Here is a 24,411-nt window from a genome sequence, read left to right as displayed (position 1 = left end):
AGACCAGGAAGCACAGCTGCGTTCGCAATTTAAGGAAAGCATGAGCAACAGTAGCTGCAGATATTCAAATATAAACTTATATAATATAAAAATCAGGATGTAATTTTTAAATCTAGTTTTTCAGTGTGTTAACAACAGAAAGTCCTGAGACTGAATTTAATCAGAGATAATCATGCAATGGTTTGACGTTTGCCTAAAGCATTGTAAATACACACCATACATTGCTTTCTTCTGTTCTCTTAGAGGACCATCCCACTTTAATGTACGAAATTAAAAAGATTTACCTGTGATAACTTCCGATGAATGTCTTTAAGACCAATAAAGACGCATGCATGTCAACAAAACCACTATAAACAAAACAAAAACAATGCAGACAGAATTGTGCTAATTTTGTAATCTGTGGAGGTCTGCTTCAACCGATTCCTCTCCCTCATACTGGTCATTATTTATGACCGAATCCGTCTTGTAATGAAGTTGTTGACAGTAGTACTTGTTATTGCACTGGTACTTGTTCTGTTCCACAGCAGAAGGAGTACAGTCTCCTGCCGCACTCTAAGAAGGTGCCTTTGGAGTACATCAACCCTGGGGAACAAAGATCCTCTCTGGAGAAGCAGCTGAATGCCATAACAACGAAAACATGAGACAACAGTAAGGCTGTAGATAGTTAACAGTAACAAAACCATCAATCATTTTAGCTTCTTCTTTTAACGTCACATTTCACTTTTAAACTAGATTTGATATGACTTCGCGTTTTTAGTCTTCATCTTTATTAATTCTTATAAATAACCTCATAAAGCATCTGATAATGAGGACAAGACAACAATTTCTTGTCAGAGAAGCCCGTCTCCTGTACACTGAAAGACCCTTTTGTCATGTCGGAGTCCCTCATTTGTCCAGGAAGTCTATGTATGCTGGGCACAAAGCCTTTCTAAAACAAACCATTCCACCCAGAGCCACTTAAGAGAATAATACATTCAATGGCGTACTACTTCCGTGGCTGGCATAGTCATGGGGGCAACAAAAGGCCCAGGGGCTGATTTAGTAGGAATCTGGTCCTGGAGCACATGGCCTCAGTCAATCACACACCAGGCCAGCGGGAAGACATGAAGATGTTTGTAGGATAGTGTGGGCTGAGGCTGTGACAGCCACTCTAGCTGCCAGGATCAGTGAGTTTGTCAGTTTGCAATGAACGAGGGAGGGGTCACAGCTTGTATCAATAACATCTATGAGCAGATTTCTGCACTGGATTAGGGATACTTACTAGCTTCAACAAATTTTAAAAGGACCAAAACTTTAAAAGTAAAAATACATACAGAAAAAAAAAAAAGTGTTAAAGCTGCTATCTAACACCTGCACACACACAAGCATCTACAAAACAAATAAAAATAAAAGCAGCTTTATGCGTCTTTTATTTTTAGTAGTGTGAATTAAAATCAGGGCTTAACACGTGTAATGCACAAAATTCCCCACGTGTTGAATGATCGGCAAGAAGTGCCGATCATTCAAGCATACACAGACAGGCTTCCAAGATGTGAAGTTGCCAGCATGCAAAATGGTCCTTTAGCTAAAATCTGACGAGGAACCTGCTCAGGAAGCTAAAACGACAACTGCATACATCAGTCCTGGGGAAGTTGACGCTCACATGAAGCAATAACCAAAACACAACGGATTAAGAATATGTCTGCTGAAATGAGCTCCTCAATTTGTAAAAAAATAAATAAATCAATCTATCTATCTATCTAAATTTTAAAAAAAAAAATGCTACTGAGATGACAGATAAAAGAAAGAGGAGAAACTGAAGAACAAAAGGTAAATAAATGTATTAAATAAGACAATGTATGACCATTATAGTTAAGCTCAAAACAAGCATCTTCTTCAGTGTATAAATCCCTCCTGTGGGAAGAGATTAAGCAATGAGATTCCCCTTAATTTTGAAATACAAAGTCTCACAGTGATTCTGGTTTGGCGTTCCTAAATCCACTCAGTGTACTAAAGTCCTGGGGATAGGGATGACTTACTCCAGGAGTCATCAGCCATTAGCCACAACTCACTATTATTTTACTTCCCCTACTGCTCATCTGTACTGCAGAGAAATGATTCAAGTAGTTCCCCATGAATACACGGTCAGCTGTCAATGACAGTTGGGAGGAAAACCCCAAGTCAATGAGGCCAAGACGGGGGTGGGGGTGAAGACTCACATTAAAGCCTGGTGCCGAGCGAGGGCTGTAATTACCAGAAAATTTTCCCTGGCCCTGAATCTAGCGCTGTGGACCCTGACATCACTGAAAAGCCTGACAAACTGGGACAGCCCGCATGACAGCCTGTGGAAGAGGCTTGAAAGAGGATCTGAACAGCCTTTAGAAAACAGACACTCAGCACGCCTTTTATACAGGAAAGAAAGAAAAACCTCTGAAGTGATAGGAGTGTCTCAGTGAGGGAGGATTAGGGGATTTAGCAGCATGCAAAGACAATACATTTATGGTTTGTGCTCAGGCACGAGGCGCAGATGTTCTCCTTCTGAAGAGTGACCTCATCGGTGATAACAAACCACTGTACAACCATCTTTCTGTTTCTTTCTGCCTCTTGCTTTTCAACCCACAGCACTACAAACTCAAACACGTCGTTGAAAGTCACAAACAGACAAACAAAAGCAAAACATCTAGTTGAGTACAGAAAGCACAAAGCCGTTTCTTTGGGAGGACATTTTTAGCAGGCTGAGGTATTTCCTCTTTGAGGCCCCTGTACCCCAACATGAACACACATCCCCTCCCCTAAAAGTCTCTCCCTAAAAGAGTTGTAGGGTTGAAGATAAGAGACACTAGCCTGGAATAGCCAGTAAAACTTTCATTTAAGCTCGTAACAATGTTGTGTGAACATAAGGGGCCTTTATTCTTTGTTACTGATGGACTTCAAATTATAAAAATGAGAAACTGGATAAAAAGAAAAAAGTTGTTCTTTGCAGAATTTTTTTCTGTGCCACATTCACCTAAAAATCTCATCTTTGCCCTTTTCTCTGAATTTGCCTCAAGTCTAATTTCTCAAGAATCCAACTTGGAAAGATTTGATTTGGCTAACAAGCAAAAAGCTTAAAAATGTCTTACATCAACAGTGTAAGATTCCTGGAATCTGTACTGAGGCTGTGTGAATGATAAAGCAGCCTTACCTTCAACAAAATTACAAATATTTAATGTGAAGTCCATGAAGAACAATGTCTTGACTCATTTTCATTACAGATAAATACTATGAGAAGTGAACAGTGTTTCCCACAGATTTTATTGCCCGTGGGTGTATATACATCCATGTTGGTATGCATGTAACTCTTTATCACTACGTCGTATAAACCAACAGATAAACCTGCAACCCACGCTTTAATGTGTGCCTTTAAATGCTTTTTACCCATCATGCACAGACTTAGCATAAGAAGCTATTTGGACCACAGAGACTAAAAACCAGATATCAAGGACCAAAGGGTTTCAAGTTTGGCATTGTGAAGTTCTCAACTCTGCTTTCTGCAGATTGTCACTCAACAGAGCCACAAACTCCACTTCACACTATGCCAGTTCACAGCCAAGTGTGAAGAGGCTGGGATGTGAGTTGGCCCCTCCAAGACCGAGGTCAGGCCTCTCAGTCGAAAAAGGGAGGCGTGTCCGTGTCCGACGTGTTTTTGCTGGGGAGATTATGGCTCTCAGCTGGCTTGGGAACACCTTAGTGTGTTCCCCAAAGAAGAGATGGAGGGCATAACTGGAAGAGAGGAAGGTCTGGGCATCTCTGCTTAGATGGCTGCCCCCTGCAACCCGTGAGGAGTGGGGGCAGTTTACAGCAAATGAGCAGTGAGCAGGCTGGGATAACCCAAGACGGGAGAAACAATCCAATTTAAATTTCCAACATAACTTGAAATTTAATTTTTCCAGATGTTCAATAATGTCATTCAGCAGAAAATGGTCATTAAAGTGCTCTTGAATGGGCCCAAACTTTGGTTAATTCTTTCTGAAGTTACATCTGCTCTAATACTGAAAAACAAGTCAAAAATAAAACACTTTGCTCACATCTTCATGCAGACTAACTGGCAACATTTTTTCCACAATAAATACAGAAAATGGATTTTCATTAACAGACTTCAGGGCCTTTGTCCATTTCCCCAACCTGTGCCAGCTGCTCCTGCTAATTACCGATAATGACTTTTTGATCCTCAGTATTTTAGCAAATCCTCTGAGAGCTGGTATTATACGGACTAATGCGAGAAAGACCTGCTCCTTGGCAGGCCAACACATTTGCAAACATGCAATTTGCGAATGTTGAGTTATAGCAAAGCTGTATTTCTGAAATCAAATATAAAAGGAACGTGTGTTTTGTGTTGTATGGGCAAAGTAAATGTCTATTTTAAACTAGGAGCCAACGTTAAGGTTAGACTGCCTTATTTCCATCCGTAGCCAAAACACAGACCATCTAACCCGGGATCTTTCATGCTCTTTCAACACTGACATCTATCTGCAAACACGACGCCCCTGTAACCCAGTTTAGGTTAAGGACACAGCTTAATCAGTTTCTCGTATGTCCTCAAAACTTAGACTACAGTAACACTCACACCTAAAAATAGACAGGGGCTTGTTTTTAGCAGGCAGCCGAGAGATTCTGCACTTTTTCCTGAAACACTGCACCACCATGTCATTTTGTCTAAACCTTTCAAGATAGAAAATTGTAATACATCCAATTCCAAATAAATGTAAGAATTCAGGTTTTGGATTTTATTTTTGATTAAATATGGTTCAAGATAACATTCAAATCTGCTTAATTAAAAGCTGTTCCTCATCTGCTCACAGTTGTCAGCCTACTTGGAGTTGAAATGCTTCAAAGAAACAAGTGTCCTTCTCTGTTCGAGTTAAGTATGCAGGACGACAGTAAGAAGATAACCAAGGTCAGCTATTTTTAAACTGTCAAAGGTGAGGGTGGCGCTGTGCCAAAGCACAGATGCGATAGTGGGCTGCTGTGAGCGTGCTGAAGTAAAATGAATCAAAGGTATACTCAGATACAAGAGCAACAGCTGAAACCACCAAATCTGGCATGTTTCAACATCTGGAACTGGGACTTGGTCATAACTTAAGAGGAAGATCGCATTTTGATGTTAAGGGTTTTGAAAAGCACACATTTCAGTGACAACTGAATCTGTTGTGGATTTTAAAGAGCAACCTGCTGGTTAAATTGATTTCCCAGAGATTAATGTCTGAAAAGCTAATGCATTATTTTATGTTTTGTAAGACAAAGGCTGAAAATTTGAGTTAGAAGGGTGAATTTTAAGCAGCGTTCCTAAAATAAAGGCTTTCTCCATCAACTGTGTGCACATGTTGCACAGGTGAGTTTAAGTATGTGTTGCATGTAGCAGTGAGTGGTGTTCTTACTGAATTACATCATGCTGTCTTCACAGCTCTGTTAATGGAGAGTTCACTTTCACTTGACACGTCCTGGTACGTGTTTGTTCACATGATGTTTTCATGCTTTGCAAAAACCCATGCTGTGATTATTATTTCCTGTGAGGGAGGACAGCACTCTAAAGCTATTTCTCCAAAGCACTGTGCTTGGAGGAAGGTCACAGCAGCAGCACAGCAAATGGTTTATTGATTTGCAAATTTCATGCTTTATGAAGTTTTATGGCAATCCGTCTTCTGTATAACGCAATATTTTATAACCATTTCTTTATCAAACAGAACAGGTAAAATCCTATAGGGAGCAGATAATTGGCATCCTGAAGAGTTTGGAGAGAACACCTAGATAATACTTTTTTAATTTTAAGTAGTCAGCCACCACTGCTTATCCACATCACAAAAGCAGCATCTCAGGAAAGTAGGCCAAGTTGCCCAACTTCCAATTACTTCCTCTAGTTCCTAAGCTGGCTATTTTCAAAATTTCTTTTTAGAGATTTTCACAGAAATCATTGCTTCTTTACACAAATTAAGCTAACCCTCTCTTAACCTTGGTGAAATCTACCAGTTAATGAAAGCACTTTGCACTACAGGCTTGGAAGCAAGTTATAAATATAAGTTAGTGGTAGGGCTGGGTATCGTCACTGATTTCTAGAATCAATTCGATCCACGATTCGATTCGATTTTAATCGCAGAAATTTTGCATCAGTCAGAAATATAACTCTGATTACGTATCAGTACATTTCCATATTTTTATATCTATAAAAAGAAAGCTGACACTTGCGAGACGTTATCAAAAGTGTAAGGATCACAGCGGATGCCTTTGTGTCAAAGTAGCTGAGGATGACACAGAAAAACATGAAGATTTTCCTGGCCTGGGATTTTATAGCAGACGACCTTAAAAATATTCTGCCGTAGATCAAAAACGAAAGAGAGTCATTAATCAACATATGAACATTACCTGATGCTGCTGAAGTGAAGCAGAGCAAAGTTAGAGGTTTTATTAGAGACACAGCTGAGAGTTTCACAATTTTGCATAATTTTAAAAAGTTTAAATTTGTTCAAAAGCTTATTGAACAGCAGAAATGAGGCTCTCTTTTCGGAAGTAAGCAAAGGGGGAAAAAAACAGCGGCCGATAGCGCTGTAAACAACGCTAGACTTGTGCGTAATAAACAAGCGAATAATGCAGAAAATAGGATTTTTAGACAGGAAACTGTTCTTGAAGTATAGAGAGAGAGAGATAGAGAGAGCTCTACATGAAGTGTGATTTTATCGTGGTGGAAGCAAAACAGAAAAACAAAGAGGGAATTCATGACGATATTTATGTGAAGCGCAGTTTGGATCTTCTTTTGCTGCTGGTTAGGTCAATATTGTTTGGAGAGAGATCAAACCTGCAGCTTCTGAATCAGCGCAAAAAGGACGTAAACACAAAGCGCGGACCCGCCGACGGATCACAATCAGCGAGCTGTCGGCTTTCAGCTCCAACCGTGCTGTCGGGTGAGAAAGGCGACATCTCACCGATTCTGATGCGTCAGCGGCTCCGCGCTTTGTGTTTACATCTTAGTGCAGAATCCGTGTACCTGCTCTCATTTACTGTTTGGTGGTTGTTGAAATTTTGTGAGGTTTAAACCTGAGAATCTTGCGTTTCGGGCAAAATAAATTTAATATTTAAGAGTCGAGTCAGGATTTTAATAAATCTGTATCACGTTATCCAAGCCAGAATCGATTTTAATCGATAATCAAAACCCACCCCTAGTTAGTGGTCAGATACAAAAGTTATTTATAAGCATCTTTCTACAGTCTAAACCAAGCAATTCTAACTCCCTTTCAGTCCCCTTAAAGCAAACCTTTCTCTTATTGGTTGGTCATTTCAAACAGAAGATTTGGACAGCAGCTGGGTGGGGGTCTTGTGCTCTCAGCCAGAGGAGTGTCCATAAAATGGCCATTTTTAGGATAGTCCACCTTCTATGACCTCATACAGAGCATTAAGTAGAAAGACATTCAGAAACCAAGAATCAACAGCAGTATGAAACATTTGCCTCATAAGGATTACTTATATATAGCTATATGGTCATTTCAGTATCTGAAACTTTAACTTTCATTATAAAAGCCAATTATTGTATTTAACATGAAAACTTTGACAAGAAAAATAACTGGAGGCAGAACGTTCAATTATCAGGCACTTCTCCTGTCGAACTAGCTTACAGGCGCCGAGCTGAGCCCCTTTTAGTGCTGCTCATAGGGATTCAGGAGGCAGACACACTCTACTTTTAAGATGAGGCTTTAAAGTTTCCTTTTTGATAAAGCTCGTCGTTAGAAGTGCATCATGTGACCCTGAACCATCGATTAGTTATGCTGCTGTAAGCGCAGACTGCTAAATTATTTCCCATGATGCACAGAGCATTTCTTCTCCACTTCCCTCTTTTCACTCCAGATGTGTTTATTTGCCACGATGCATACGTTTTGTTCGTTTCTCTACATTCCCATATCCTCTCTACTCCTTCCTCTCACACCAGAGTCTTCCTCTCCACCATTGTCATGCTGCTCACAGGGGACAGTTTGATTGCTGGGGGTTCTCCTTGTTATATTGAAGGGTTTTTACTTTGCTGTATTCAGGTTCTTAGGGCAACTAATGTCGGGAGTTAGAGTCATGTAAATAAAACAGGTCTAAAAGAAAGATTTCTGGAAAAATGAAATACTTCCCCTTACTAAGCCATCTACCCGACAATATCCCTTCATACAGCTTCCAACCTGGACTCTTCCTATTACATATTCAGTTATTATTTTTTCACTTGGCAGCAGTCAAGGCCTTGCAGTCAATCACACTTCTACCCTGACTCGAGTGGATGCTGACAAGCACTTTAAAAAACCACATGTAAGTATGTAAAAAAGCTTTTCTAAGAGGCAGCGCCATAAAAGGCAACATGAGGCGATGACTACACTTTCTTCATCCTGGGATTACTGAGCTGGAAGGTTCTGGCAGTCGGCTCTCATACGTCTTACCTTAACAGCAGTGTTTACAACTGAACAGGCAGACAAAAGTGGTTTGAAGGGTTTATGATGGAAATGGGAGGGACGAAGGGGTGACGCCGTACAGGCCAGTTGTGCTGGTGCTCTAAAATCCAAAGGCTGAACGAAATAAAAGGATAATCAGTTAAGTCTTTGTGCTTTTCAAGAAACTATTCAGTTTATTTTTACTTGCCAGACTTTAGGCAAAGATTGTTCTTTTCCTCAGTGGGAAAAATAAAAATCCCATCACCGTCACTACAATACCATGACAACCTCTGAGCCACAATTTAGGATAAACCCAGACTTTGATGAAAGCGTTGTAATTAAGACAAATAAAATCCAGGACAAGGGGTGGTTAGACTCCACTGCCACGTTGTAAGGAGACTCTGATGGCTGAGAAAGTTTGAAGCCCTTTTGCCTTTCTGCTCAAACTACTTACACATCAGCACAAACAATTCAGTTCAAGAAATTTAATTTGCGGAACCAAAAATGCACACAAAATAGTCACCATGTGTTCTTCAGTGTTGATGTAAACTTTAACAAACCCGTCAACACAAACACAATCACTGATGACATATTTTGGCCAATTACACATTTACACCTTGTGTTTCTCTCATTTATCATTAAATCCTAGTAACTGGCACCATAAACAGCAAAATTACAGTAATAAGAGCTTCGCCTTTAAGCTGTTATGATATTGTGTTCCAGTATGTGCCACTCAACTGGTTTACAAGCAAATACTCAAAACCCAGAGCAAAATAGATGCAAAAAGCAAATTCCATTTATTCTTTAATTTAGTTATCCAGTTATTCTGTAGTGTTTTCTCCCTTTAAAATAAACAAAATGAATAAATAAGCAGTGCTTAGATGGTTTAAAGAATGAAATGGTTCTGAATTGGATAAATGTTTGTCAGGTTTCGAACAGCCCATGCCAGACCAGGGTCGTGTGGTCAACACCTCTGACTCACTATCATGTGGTCCAATGAGTTCAGAGTTTAGTTTCTACATTACAGCAGGGCAGGAAATGTGTTTTTATGCACAAGACATGATGGCATATTAACATTAGGTCCCTTCCAATGAATACTTAACAAAAAGCAGTCGTCATTCATGGTCACCACCAATGATTTAATTCATAATAAAAAACAAAAAAATACAAGAAGCAATACAGCATCCTGTGAATCTGACTGTTAATTTACACATTTACCATGTAAATCCAGTAAACTGTTTGCTGCGCCTCAAAGAGACAGCCATAAAACCCACCATTCGTCAATACACTGATCAAAACCAAATCCATCACTGAAAGTGGGCTCATGTTAAAGCGCTGTAGTGAATGTCCACATCAATCAATGTCTTTCTGTTTCCACATGACCCGAGTTCACTCCCACCTTTGGCTCGCCGCCCGCTGCAAACCAGCTCATGGTGAATTGGTAGAAAATTATTCATTTGCAGCTTCACAAAGAGGATGGCGGGCAGCGCAGCGAGGCAGAGACAGAAGGCCTCAATGAGCAAGCACAAAGGCAGCGATGCCCATCACGGGACCGAGAGCTGTGTCGTACCAGCATTCTTTCTACGGTGCTAGAATAAGACAACAAAGAGGCACAATGTGCCCATTCATCACCATTACAGTATGCTAATATCGTAGATGGGATGCTTTTTCATCACGATGTGCTGGCAGAGGGAGGATCAAATGAGTTATAATTTCCTCTTATGTCACATCATATAATATTTATATATTCTGAGCATCCCGACATGATTATGGTGTGTGATTTCTAAATTTCAATCCATTTTAATCCAAGCTCAGCGCAGGAAAAAAATTAATGTGATTTTATTGATTAGCGTAGACAGCATGGATGTCCTGGCAGATGTACTGATCGACCGGAGAACAATGTTTACCACACTGAGCAATATTTGATTATTTTCAACACATTCGTTGTTGATGGATGAGAAAGGAAGGGGTGGGGAAAAAAAGCATAGCTTAAGACGCTTCCTGTACGAGTGACGAGCGCTTTATCTTCATTTGTTTGAGACTCACCACAAGACCCACAGGGTTGGGTCATTAGAATACTGGGTGTCATTTTGTTTTATTTTGCCAATTTCATGGTCTGCTTCCTTCAGTTCAACTTATTAAATATTCAATTTTTAAAGCTCAACAGCAGAATAGCACTCCAAGCAGATCCCTGCTTCCTTTATACGCAGCTGGGCTACAGCACAAAGTAGCACACAGACACTGATCCGGTGTTTGACGGAGACCAGCATTGTACAGTCAACATTATAGAGAGCAACATTATTATAGAGCATTATAAAACAAAGCACCAGAAACTGCACTAGAACCCATGCCAGATAAGCACTGTTTATTAAGTATCTGTGTCAGTGTGGGGGCACTGCACAGTTTAAAAGTCCAGCGTGAGCCGATTTCTTACCACTCCAAAGTTCCAAAGCTGAGGCTTTGAAACCAGTGGATACCATCATCTATTGCTCCTGTTTGTTTTTAATCCTATTAACACCAACAAAACATCTCAGCGCTTACAGGTTCCTGTACCCTGGTCTTTAAGACCACATTACCAGTTTCTTCTACCAGAAGAAGTAAAAGAAGGAGAAAACATCTCTTCAAATATATCAGGCTGCAGGGTTGTCAAAAATAAATAAAACTGATAATCAGATATTAATCAATATTAAAAATGACTATCGGATTAGACACTCATTTGCACATGTACTGCCAACAGTGCCATCTTTGCTTACTCCAATGAACACACAGCTTTGCGCAGACCTACAGGCAGACAGGCATTCAGGTGAACAGCCCCTCCCTTCTCTAGTACTAGAACTCATGAACCCTAGTCGCCGTTCACAACGCTGAACATTTTATGAGCAATTTCAACAGATCAGATGCTGTTGAAACATTGACACATGAGCTTTATTAAGTGTTAAACAGTTATCAATAAATGTTAATCTGGACCTAGCAAACATCAGTCCTGTTGGTCCTGCCTGCCCATAACATTAAGAGTGTTAATTTAACAGGTCAGCACAATTATTTGTCTAAAATAAATAAATAAATAAATGTTTCTCTTAAAAGTCAGACTGAAGCTGAGAAAAGTCTACCAGCAACTAAGAAGAAATAGTGGTGGTCTACCTTACCAGAATCAAGTCACGAGAAGCACAGCACTACCTCAGAAAACCTATAAATATGGTCTTTTTTGCACTAGAAGAGAAAGAGCAACTTTTTGTCCCGACACAGAACAATTTTCGATTTCAAGTTTGAAAACTTAAGTATTGTGACCGGATGTTATTGATAAATGAAATGCTAAAAATGTGTGTTTTCTTTTGGCTTCTAGAGGCTCAATTACAAAACTAATGTTCAAGTTAGCTGACCAACAGTACACATGTGTGATGTGCCTAATAGTTAGCGTTTCCTAATTGGTTGATTGCATTCTGCCTTGGTGGATGGGGGTGAATACATATTACTGTGTGCAAGTGACTGTGTGAACATTGTTTCATTGCAACTGACCAAGGTCACCTGAAGCTTAATTTTTTCTTCCTCCTAAACACCCGTCATTGACTCAGGTGTGTAGAGCCTTTAAATTATTATGGTGAAACCACTAACCTGCCAAGTTGTGGAAGTATTGAGTATTCAGTTTGAAAGTCCGTACCAGTATTACTGTAAACACACCAAATTTAGGAGTATAGTTTTTCCATTGCTCTACCTCAGGAAAGAAACTGTTACTTAATTCCATTATCAACCACAGCGCTCAGCCCCAAGCCAAACTCTTTTCCTTTTATCTTAACTGTGTCAGACCCAAAAAGGAAGCAGATATATCTGCAGTATATTTAATTTAGCATGAGCTTTCATTTGTTATTTTCCCCTGTCTAACACAAAGCTGCTGAAGACTATCCCACTGAAGAACTTATCAGATATACTCTGCAAACTGCTCTCATGTGACCTCATTTGCATTGATAAATTTGTTCTGCAAATTTCTAGTAGTGAAGCTTGCGTGGTGAACACGTGACAACGGTCCAGATCAAAAGTGGCAAAGAACAAGGTTCAATTTGCGTGACAACTGTGTTTGCATTTCTCCTGTTTACGTGATTTGCGTAGTCCCTGTCACGACTGAAAATCCTACGTTGCTGTCAACTCTTGAGCCTGTAACTTACAGAGCCCCAACTGCATACATTTCAAGATTGTGGTGAAACCAAACAGAACGTGTGTGAAGTCAGCATGTTAAGTTGTGTTTTACGACATCCTTGTGTTACGTAAAATGTGGAGACTAGTCAGCTGAGATATGAGCTTGCTTTGAAGCTTTCAACATGAAAAAGACTGGAGAAAAATGTATGAAAAACAAGAGCAAATGTGCTTAAAAGGTGGAGGTGACCCTCATTAAACAAGGCATTGATGAATTATAACCTTGTAGTTAATGTGCTTGTAAAACTGCAAACATAGGAAGTGAAACCACTAACCCAAGGTCTTCCTGTTAATTATAAAGCAGCAGTGATGTTTCTACCAAGAATTTACAAACACATGCCAACATGAACAGTTTGAATTGTACCTACAGGAGGTGGTAGGTACAGCAGTCCTGTTATGGCCGGTGGTCTGGTGGAGCCATTATGCAACAAGATATGTTCCAGAGGCAGTTTACCTGCTAAATGCTCAGTGTCTGCTCAGCAAACAGCTTAATGAAGTATTCTGACTGCAGTTACAGGGCTATTAGCCAGAGACAGTTTGTCCAGCTACAGTCAACACATTTTTATTGAATTTTTGCCTACACAGCACATCCAACTGGAAAAACCTACAACAGAAGAATCACATTTGCAAAATGTACGCACGAGGCTTCAATTGATAAGTAACATCATCTGCTCTCTGAAAATGTGCTTGTTTAGCATGGTAACTAAAACAAAACACATGTCATGTCAGTTCATTTATCACTTAAAACATTTTTTGTGCCTCGTCTGTAATCAGCCACACACAAGTCATGATAACAAGAATGTGCTTTCCACCAGAACTGCAAAAATCTACAAACAGCAGCTAGGCATCAGCTAAATGAAATTTCAGACTCCTCCTCAGGGACAACTTGTAGGAGATTGTGACTGTGTGGCTCCAAAAGGATCACAGTATCCCTTTTACTCACTTCTGTACAGTGAAACCCAAGCTAATGTAATTTAACGCTTGTAAAAACGTGACCATCATCAACACCACTTATGAGCTTCTTCTGTTGTCAATTATGCAGCAGGTGTCTGCTGTGTAAAACAGTAATTTGTCATAATGCACACTCCTAAATCGACCTACCTGTGCTTACTGCAGGTGAAAAGAGAAAATTATTGACTACAAAACTTATTGAGTAATGAAAGCCACCGACCCAGCTTTTATAGCTGTGAAATACACAAGACAGGCTAATTGACCTTGTTGTCAGGGGCTGTAAACTTAAGATACATTCCCTTTCATTGACAATACAGTAGAATCAACAGAGTCTATCCAAGCATTTACTCTGCTTATCTGAAGCTGGGGCGCACCAGCAGCAGGCTAAACAGGGCATTCCAGTTTTACAGAGCAACATTTTCCAGTTCCTCCTGAAAGATCCCAAAGCAGCCCGGGGTCACATGGGATGTCTAAGCTCTGGATTCACAATGACATCCTGCTCAAGATGACAGAACCAGTTCAACTACCTACTTTCAATATAAAAGAGCAGCAACTGGTCTGAGCTCCCTCCCTGAGCCGTGCCGATGGTCACAGCATTGGTTGTCGTGTGCCAACTGTGACATTAGTGCAGCATCATAACCATTTACACTGGTGCTTAAGACACAATAAGGTGTCACAATTCACAACAACTGCATCAGCAGGAAGAAGACATAACCCAACGTGATCACAGATTTTCAGTGGGTTTCCCCAGAATGTCTAAATATTTTAAAGCTGCTGCAGTTTTTCTCCTCTCTCTGAATCCCTGTAATGACTTATCACTGAAATGGTGAAGTCCTCAACTCGATCAAATGAAGATGTGCGCATGAAGCCAAAACGACACCAAATAAGCCATGTATAAGGCTTGGCCTGGCCACCCTATAGAAGAATCTCATTTCAGTCTACTTCTGCAACGTCATTATTTGAGCTGCTCTCTCTTCACTGTAATGGCCTCGTACAAAGGTCTGCCAGTTAATAAACTTTCAGTGGTATATCCTTTCTAATTGTGTAACACTGCTGAAATTAGTGCGCAGCAAATTTTAGGTCTGGTCACTTCCTCCTAATCGCAGCACAAATATAACTACAAATTAACTGAATCAGTACAAAGACTGTTTTAAACATTAACACCTTCACAGAGCACTAAATAACTGTGCAACTTCTATATTAGATCTCAGAATTGTAGCTAAAACTGGCCACTGGGTGTAGTGCAGACTTATCCCAAGCCCATATTTAATCAAATTAATTTCTATCCTTTTCCGACAGGCCCCTGACAGGGGAGTGTGCACGATAAGAAAGAGTTAGGAGAGAAAGAGTGACTTGCTCACAGATGCATCCTGTTCTCACAAGTTGCTTCTGTGTTCCTCTTGAAGACAGCATCGCACAGAGCTCAAGAGAAACCACAGAGGCTAAAGAGGGAGTGGAGGGAAATGACTGAGGGTACAAACTGTCCAGCTGGGCAGATGTCTCAATGGAAAACCAAAAGATAAACACATGGTGTTAAGAAAACTTTTGAACTTCACAAAATTTTATTTTGAGGGGACTGAAATTTGCACTTTTTAAAAAAACTAAAAACAAAGGTGTATGATCATTCAAAATTCAACCAAATCCTACATAATAACTTAAATTTAAGTTTAGCAAAATTTTACCTTCATGATGGGAATATTTTCGGTATTACAGACCTCAAGCACTTTTCAACTTGCAATGTTTTTACAGCACTTATTTTTTTTAGCCCTCGTAACGTTACAGGAGATATCCATGTAAATTTCAGGACTGAAAAACACATGCAAGTCTTGCAATGCAAAGGGAAACACCGTTACAAGATAAGCCGGGTATGAAAATACAGTGAAAAGGAGTCCTTTATTACATCATAACTTGTTCTGACCAGCCACCTACCTACATGGTGATATACGACATCAAGGTTTCCCCAAAAATTCACAATTTTAAGTTTTCCCCAGTTAATCATCAGAAACCAAATCAACATTCAGAGCACCGGTGCTTGTTTCTGTTACTTTTCATCATAAACATTAAATTAGTGCAGCTTCACTATGAACAAAATACTATTTTAGCTTTAGATTGTGACATTTGAAGTGGTTGTTTTAGTGATTTCACTGCAATATGCATGGCTCCATTAAAAACATTAAAGCTGTTGAACAGATTTTGAAAAATTAAGTGATTTTGGGAAGCCTGGAACCATTTCAGATTTGACTGATTTTATGCGGAGTGCCCCAGCTTCTCTTTTCTTACAAACTACAACTGTGTGCTTGGTTTTACAGGAATCTCGTGCTTTTCATTAAACAGGCACAGCTGCAGGACAATAGCTGAATGAGGTACCAAGAGATGAGCCACTCTAAAAAACCTCACATGATCCATTCAGTACTTTGACATCAGTCGCATGAGTGACCCAGAATTACACACTGAGCATACTGAACTTCCAGTATGTCTTTTTAAAGACTTTTCCAGTGATTTTAGTGTTGCAGACAAATACCTAATGACACAATAAATTCATCACAACGTGAGATAAAAACAGTTCACTTGTCAATTTTAGAAAAAATTTAAATGCTCATAAATCTCATTTTCAGTTTTTTAGTTGCGACAGATTTATTTTTTAATAACCCTTCCTTTTTAGTTCTTTCCTCCTTTGTCATTTTTTATGATACAAGTATAATAGATTCCCTTCAGATTTTTAACAAACATCCAACTGCAACTTTTCCATAAACGGTATAGTCTAGTTATTATTATAGTGTCTGCTGAAAACGTAAACCTCATTAACTGTAGGATAAGGATCATAAAACTTAGCCTGTGCTGTCTTAAGTCAGTCTTTTTCTCATGTTGACATTCCAATAAAATCAAACATCGTAAGTTTTTCCTCTTTTGTGTTTTTGACTTTGTTCATTTCCTTTTAGAGCAAACATTACACACTAATGCAACAGCTTTCTTCTTGTGAATTTCCACCAGGACTATGAGAGGAAATAATCTCAAAAGGAATCTAGTTTTAGTCAAGTCAAGAACCGTGGTCTCTGCTGACTTGAGGCTCATTATCTTTAGATGTGTGGAGGCATCATGAAAAGACAGGAAACAAACTGATGCAATGTGGGTTATCTGAACAGATTACGATAGCAGGAAGTTCAATATGAGCCAGTGTTAAAGCTGCAGCTTTGCCTCACATGTAATTTTAACCCAACTGTGTTGCTGTCATTACAGGACTAGTTTCACTTTACACATATACAAACCCATGTTATGCAGACTCAGCAATTGATTCAGAATTTGTTTTCACTTTTAACACAAATGCACATTCTGAAATGTGCTTGCTCATGTTTATCCTGACTGTGCATCGGTGTTGCTGTTTGGCTAAAAGACAACTTAGTGCGTACAACTGTAACTGTAATACTCGTTTTTAAATGTGCCCTGGTGCAAAGTTGCCTTGTAATCTCTGAGCAGGTAACACAACATTTTCACCAAAGATCAAACAGATCAAGCTTTTCTGGCCACAAACCCTGAAACCTCAGCAAACATTTAAGCAAGCATTGGTTAGTGGTTGGAGGTCCAATATTGCTGAATGGTTAGAGCATGGGACGAGCACTGTAACAAATACAGGGCTTTTATATATGACAACATTGTGATAATATATACACGAGTCTGGTCGGTGTCATAATTTATGACGAAGCCTCTCTGAAACAAACAGAAGGGGTAGTGAGGTAGCTTCAAAGAGGCAGCGAAGCAGCAAACAGAGTCCTTTGCCAAATCACCTGTTTCACAAAGATTATTTGCAAAGAAAAAAGTATCTTTTCAGCTGCTCCTGTCCTCCACTGTTTTGTTTTACACAGCAACAACGTTAGAGAATGAAGAACACGTTGAAACAAAAACCGCCTTTTTTTGCATCAATCTTTAAATTAGTGTCTTATTAACTTTGCTCAAGGCTGACAGCAACTGTCTCACTGACACCTGAAAAATGGGTCTCAAAGGGAACAAGCTTTGTAAGTCGTAATTTTGCAAATTTAGATTATGTATATAAATTAATTCTGATCTACTGAGCCAGTATGGGAAAGTATTACACTGGACACTGCATATCAGAAAGCTACTTAACTGGACAGAGAACAGACACATTAATGAAATTCAATGATAGTAAACAAACATACATTACCATTTCATGTTTGTCTTTTTAAATTTTATAAAGCTGCCCTCTCCCAGGTGCTTTAAAAAAAATTTTAATTTATACATTTGTGCTAAATTTTTTAAACTATAGTTATTAAGAAGCAAAATCATGATTATGGCGGTTGCACTAATCCAGGAGCCTTAGATTAAAGTGCAACACAGCTTGTCCTGATAAGACAACACGCAGACAACAGTAATCCCTGTATTATGCTTCTGTAATGAATCTACGTCGAGTCTACGACTTGGCTTATGCCAGCGGCCGACACCATTGCCAGTATTTATACCTGTATGAACAGCGTCAATGGCAACATGTTGTTAAATTTCCAGGGAGGTGCATGTTAGGTTATGGGACAAATAAATTTAACACAGAAATATACTGTAAGAGAGCAATCAGTCAAAGCACACAACCAACCAAAACATTGTTCAAGAGGGACAGCAGAAATCCGGAGACAAAGATAAAAAAAATAAATAAAACCACCAACCTATGAAAACCTCCCGTTTCTTCTAGATCATCACAAGACCAGATGAGTCGCAGCAAATTCAAGTTTGGTCTAGACTAAAAAGTCATCTTTACTCGAGCTGAAGTAAAAGTTTCAGAGAGACAAAAACTGCTGCAATGAAGCGCTTATTCACAGCCATAAACAGATTTTAGACCTTCATATAGACCTTTCACACGGGCACCGGCACTTTTTCCACTTTAACATTTCATCTACTTTCAAATGTACCAGGCACAGTTGGTGAAATGAAATATTCTGTTATATGATTAACCATGCAGTCCAGACACCCAGCTCTTTAGCTTGGGACAGACTGATGAGCAAAGGTTACAGGGCAGAAAAACCAGCCACAGACTCTGCACATGATTATATGATGACACAGACTCATGACTGCTTGCAGGAAGAGTTGTGTTGTTTTGTTTTTAATTTGGGCGAGTGAGATCAAGTTTACAGCGTGTTTACAGCTGCATGAAGAGACATGCTCGTCACCACTGAGGCACTTAGCACAGGCTTACACAGAACGATTATGGGCTGAGATGAGAAATATGTTTGATTATAATGTCTCTTCTGGTTAATTTTAGGTGGGACCAGAGAGGTTAAACTTCCTTTAAAATTGTCCCAGATTAAGCTTAGTTTTAGGGCTCACCCTCTGACTAAATTAGTCCTCAAACAGCAGGGAGAAAATCTGAGCAATCGAGTAAAATAGTGTCAAACATGCTGTTGAGTGTGATCAGATAAGAAGTCAGCAGTGAGGGGGAACTAGAAAAAGAAAAAAAGGCTACTCATAAATATATTTATATGTATTATTTTGAGAATGATCTCTTAGAACACTTTCCCAGAAATATCTCATTAGAGTCACATTATCCTCTAACAAAAAGGCAAAAACAACTGCTTCCTACACAAGAGGAATTCTCTTCCCCTCCCAGATTGATTTTACATTTCACATCAAAAGTATTCACAAAAACGTCTCGAGTAGTGTGCGTCGTAATGGGAAAAGATATCCACCTTTCCGAAGTAAAATCTAAAACCAAATGTTAGCATATTTCTGATTGACATCAAAACAATATCTGATGTGTGTAAAATCTTTACTCTTAAATCAAGGCTGGTAAATATCTGGTCAATATTTAGGAATACTTTAAACTTTGTAGGTATTTGTAGGGAAGCTGGCATTACCACACCATGAATTTGAAAGAAAAGGAACTGCCAAAATAAGTGACTTCTTTGCAAACTCATCCAGTGGGGCAGTTTTGACACCATTGTTTTGAAGGTTGTGGCTTTTGGGCTGCATGTTTGACAAAACCACTCTAAGGACTAATTAGCTGTCTAATTGGCTGAATTACCTTTAAAGTTTCTAATTATGTTTTCAATCAATATGCTTTGATAAGCACTGGACAATTTGTGAACCAGTAACTCTTGCTCAAAAGCTGTTTATTTCCACACTTCCTCTTGTCTCTGCCCGGCTGGCTGAATGTGCTTGGAGGTGGTTTCAACATTTGTGAACACATTTTTGAACACAAAGCGTTGTTAAATCAGGAAGGAATTTTTAAATCTTTCCAAGAAGTCTTGCAAAGCACATCTTCAAAAGTGGTAGAGAGCAGGCAAAACCAGGGGCCAAATAAAGTCAGTACCAAGTTTTCAACACAGTTCACAGCTCAATTTAAATGACAAAAAAAGGAAAAACAAAAAAGTTCACATTTGTAGGTTTTTACATCTTGAGACTGAAAGACTTCTACTTTGATTTAAATTTCCCCACACAGCCAGAGAGTTCAGGGATTCCTCAGCTTAACAGGTGCTTTTGGACAAGTGACCACACACTAAGCATAGATAAATGAAACTAGATAAAATGTTTTTATTCTCAAGATTTTAATTTCAAAGTTATGTGTCACACATTTAGATGTAATATCTCAAAACAAGCTACAGCAGGAAATCAGTCTTTCAAAACTAGTTCATTCCTAATTATTACTGTAGTGTGTATTAATAATATGTACCTCCTGTCCTAACCTGGAGTAGGTCATTCTTAGCTGACTATGCATATGTGCTTAACACCATTTCTTGATTTCTATGTTTAATGCTTTTGTACATTTATTTTAATATTTTATAGCTTGCTTTTTTCCCTTAGTCTCCCCACCAAAAATAAATAACTAAATAAATCAGGCTAGGCCTGATGGGAGCCCCACCCTAAGCCCATTTCTGTTGGAGAAGTCTTCCTGTTAAAAAAAAAAAAAAAGAAAAAGAAGTTTGTCCTTCCCACCATAACCAAGTGCTTGCTCACAGGGGGTCATCTGATTGGTGTGGCTTTCTCTCTAATACGGGAGTACCCTCTCGTATTAGAGAGAAATCTTCTCCTGCATTGTACCCAATGACAGGACTGCTGCTGTAAACAAGCACTACACAAATGCTTTAAAGAGGGCAAAACTGTTTTAACCCTTGCTAAAGACTCTCGATAAGGCAAAAGTGACTTTTACACTGCTTTATGTTGACACAGGAGGGTTGGACCCCGAGGGCAACCCACACCTTCTCCTCTCCACTCCCCTAGTCTTGGATCAGCTGAAGCAAGATGTAAACCACAGCTGTATGGGGAAAGCTTTAATTCTAGCCATGCACCAAATCCCCGGTGTCCCAGTTTAAGTGGCAACTGCCTGGAAGAGGAGAGCGACCTACTTCTATCACAAGGAGATGTTCAGTAGAACAAACACGAGCCATAAAATAAACCCGTTACCATCATTAAGCTGCATGTGCGATACATACCCTCTGCAACAAGCTCCTCCACGGTGACTTGGTACCGGCCGACTGAAAACACTTTCCCGAAGTAGCTGCTGACTCCGGAGCTGGAGCTGGACCCGGATGCCCCTCCGAGCCCACCGCTCTCAGACTTTGGCATTCTCGAAAACTTCTTCATCCTTTCCTTTCTCTGTCAGGGCCAACCAAAATGCAATCCCTAATCAGAGGCGAATCGACTCCGCAGTCCAGTTTAACTCGGTCGCGTCCCCTATCTACTTATCTGGACTCTCTTCTTCTCCTGCATGCTCCGCGTCTGGTTCTCCTAGAGGGGCTGCACGACATTTAAAAAGTCCACTTAATAACCACGCGTCATGGTGACACAACCGCGTTCCGAAATCTCGTACCGGCGACAGCGTCAAAAACAAAAACAAAAACTGCCACTTTAGCTTACGCTAGCCAGTTGTGGCAGTTGCTAGCATGCGTGCATGCAGTCAGGACGCTCCGACACAATGAAACGGGGAAGAAGAGCAGCACTGTAGAAGAAGGGCGGAAATAAACTCCTCAACGGAATAAATTCAGCCAACCAGCCCTCCAAAACCAGCCTTGACGTGGTTAGCTTCACGCCCGCCACTTGGTCGGGCGATTCGTCTAGTTAGCTCGCTAGCTTCGGTGGTTAGCGGCTAACGAGCTTCGCTAGCAGCCACAGCGGTTCCTCGAGCCGCCCCGAGTGCAGGTGGGCTAACAAAGTACGGGACGGCACCTGTGATACAAGCGGGCGTCGTCTGCTTGTCAGAACCACTCCAGTGAAGCCGTTTTCATCCGGTTCATTTGTGTCATTTTCCTTGAGCTTCTCTAACCGTTAAACTTCTCGTGACTCCTAAACGGCAGGCTTCAAAATAAGTGGGTGGTTTGTTATTTACCCAATGAGAGTGACAACCTAACCCAATGTGGCCCCGCCCCCTTTCATTGTTATGATTGGTGTAAGTGGAGATTGTATGGAAGCCCACTGATGCCAGCAAGAAAGAAAGATTAATGAATGAGGGCATCGAACTAATAAAAAAAAGAATCCATCTATCAGTTGACCAAAATTCAAGTATTTTTAATCATTAAAATTATCATATATAAAATATAATTTTATTTTTCATGAAAAAAAAATTCTTACTTAGTAAATAAAAAATAACTTATGAAAGTATCTTATTTCAGATGCTCCCTTTAAGGGTCACCACCTCAGTTTCCATCTCACCCTATCCCTAGCATTGTCCTCTATCACACCAACCCTCTGCGTGTCCTTCTTCACTACATCCACTGACCTCCTCTGTGGTCTTCCTCCTTTCCACCCATGTATTCAACATTCTTTGTCCAGTTTATCCACTATCCCTCCTCTGCATATGTCCAAACCATCTCAGCCTTCCCACCCACTCAGCCTGAGCATCATGGCACACGTAACTTCAGTCATTCATTTCTCAGTGTAGAGAATTCAGGTACATGAAGCAATGGCATTAGTTAACTAAAACAACATTTTATAAAAGGAGAAAAGATTAGTTAAGTAAAATTTTAAAAAATTAAAAAGAAAACAAATTATATATTTAAACCATCACCCCCAAAAATAATAAAAATGAAAAATTTAATTATGGTAAGCCCGTTGATTATCCTTTGTGCTTTTGTTCCTAGAAACAAGACAATTTACCAGCAGGTAAAAACCTCTCAAATGAAATGGAATTACATAAAAGTCATAATAAACAATGTGTTTTAAAAAGGAGTTCACTGATGTGTAAAATTGTAGCTTATATAAAAGGGGGAAACAATCTAGAACTATATTTTATATTTACAACACTAACAAATTTAAACAATTAAAAATTATGAAATTAATAGGGCTGTCACAAACTCACATTATCATCATCACCATAAAAAATCTGAATAACAATGGCTTCTATCTCATATTTTCCTTTATTTTTTTTGTTCATTTCCAAATTAATCATACTTAAAACAGAAGTATAGAGTGGCGTAGAGTGACCCTGTTACCACCATGGTGTTTATTCTAACCACCGGTGCCAATGTTTTTAACTGCCCTTGTCCCTGCCCTACCTATATGTATCAAGAATGAAGCCGAATTAGTTAATTTTTCACCTAATGAATGAATGAATTAATTAATCAATAAAAACATTTTGGTGATGTGATACTGGTTGTCACAGTTTAGCATCCAGCTAAGCTGTTTTTGACAATCACCTCAAAAATTTAATTTACTAAATATGAATTTTGATAATTTTTAAAATAACTTTGTTAAAGGTAAGAAACTGTTACAATGATTATTATTTATAATTTTTGTTTTCTGCCTGCCTGCCTTCATATCTGCTTATTTGCTTTTCTTGGTAGCAACAGGCTTCCATAAGAAGCACCCAGCCAATACTCATCTGTTACTGGGCGGCCTGAGTGACACACTAAGCAGTTTGGTTGAGGAAGGGGAGCACTAAACAGCCTGGAAAGAATGTAGTGCATGGAGAAATAAACAAACCTCAAGCTGAACTGAATTAGTGTGTTATCCTGATCCAGCTTTATTAACTTGCTCATTATTAAAAAGCCTGATTTATCTTCATCTGTGTCTTTCTTCTGCCTACAAAGCATTTTTGGCCATTTTAAAGGCATGCTACTTCCTCAGTAAATTGATCTCTTAACAACACTCCCTTACATTTTAATGACCATCAGCAATGGAAAATAACACAAATTTTTCACCACACACTGCCAACAAGGAAGTGGTGTGACAGCTGCCGTGTGCAGGCTTAACAATCCATCACACAGACCTACAGACTTTCATTACTGTACTCCTCAAGACATCTATGTCCTCCGCACATCAGTTTCTAGAGGAAGAAAACATATACCTCTACAGATAAGTGGTCACAATTACCATATTCAGGTCAGCAGTTGTGAGGGGTGGGTGGGGGCAACCCACGGCTGAGATGGGGATTACATAAGAGATAAGGAGGAGCAGAGTGGGATCACATGACTGTATAAACCCCCATGTCTGGACACATCCTGTTTCTGCAGGGGGGAATCTTTCCTCTCTGACACACTTATTGTTGTCTGGTTGTCTGTGCAGTGTATGGTGCCACCTGCTGGTGGTTGAACCATCTTTAGGTGCTGTGTTTGGGTCCTACATAAGAATGACTGGTGCCAGTGTTTTTAACCAAGACTCCTCAGTGGTTAAAAGGAAGCATGTTATAGTCAGAGGATAAAAAAATCATACCATCCAACAATGTAGCTGTACATTTACAGAAAAAAGCTTGTGATATTCTTGAAATTTAAGTGATAAATGTAAGAAAAATATTTCTTAAAATGTAAGAAAAAGTACATTCCCTGAGATTATAATATCACAAATAGTCCGTCCAATCTTTTTAAATCATACAGACCTGTACTTCATCATGAAATGGCCCATGTCCTGGCAACTTCTCCACACTCTTGAG

The 24,411-nt window shown here is 39.5% G+C and overlaps 1 protein-coding gene across 1 annotated transcript in view; it reads right to left on the bottom strand.

Moving 5' to 3' along the window:
- Window positions 1–21,881, bottom strand: part of bmp2k (BMP2 inducible kinase) — a 55,773-nt gene extending 33,892 nt beyond the window's left edge. Inside the window, exon 1 of the mRNA XM_004555680.4 lies at window positions 20,981–21,881. Coding sequence (XP_004555737.3) covers window positions 20,981–21,131 — 151 coding nt within the window. The 5' untranslated portion in view covers window positions 21,132–21,881. The remainder of the gene's footprint in view (window positions 1–20,980) is intronic.
- Between the last annotated feature and the right edge of the window lie 2,530 nt (window positions 21,882–24,411).

Source organism: Maylandia zebra, linkage group LG12 (assembly GCF_041146795.1).
Source record: "Maylandia zebra isolate NMK-2024a linkage group LG12, Mzebra_GT3a, whole genome shotgun sequence".
NCBI classification, from domain to species: domain Eukaryota; kingdom Metazoa; phylum Chordata; class Actinopteri; order Cichliformes; family Cichlidae; genus Maylandia; species Maylandia zebra.
Note: the sequence above shows the minus strand (reverse complement) of the source record. Positions and strands in the feature narration are given on the sequence as shown.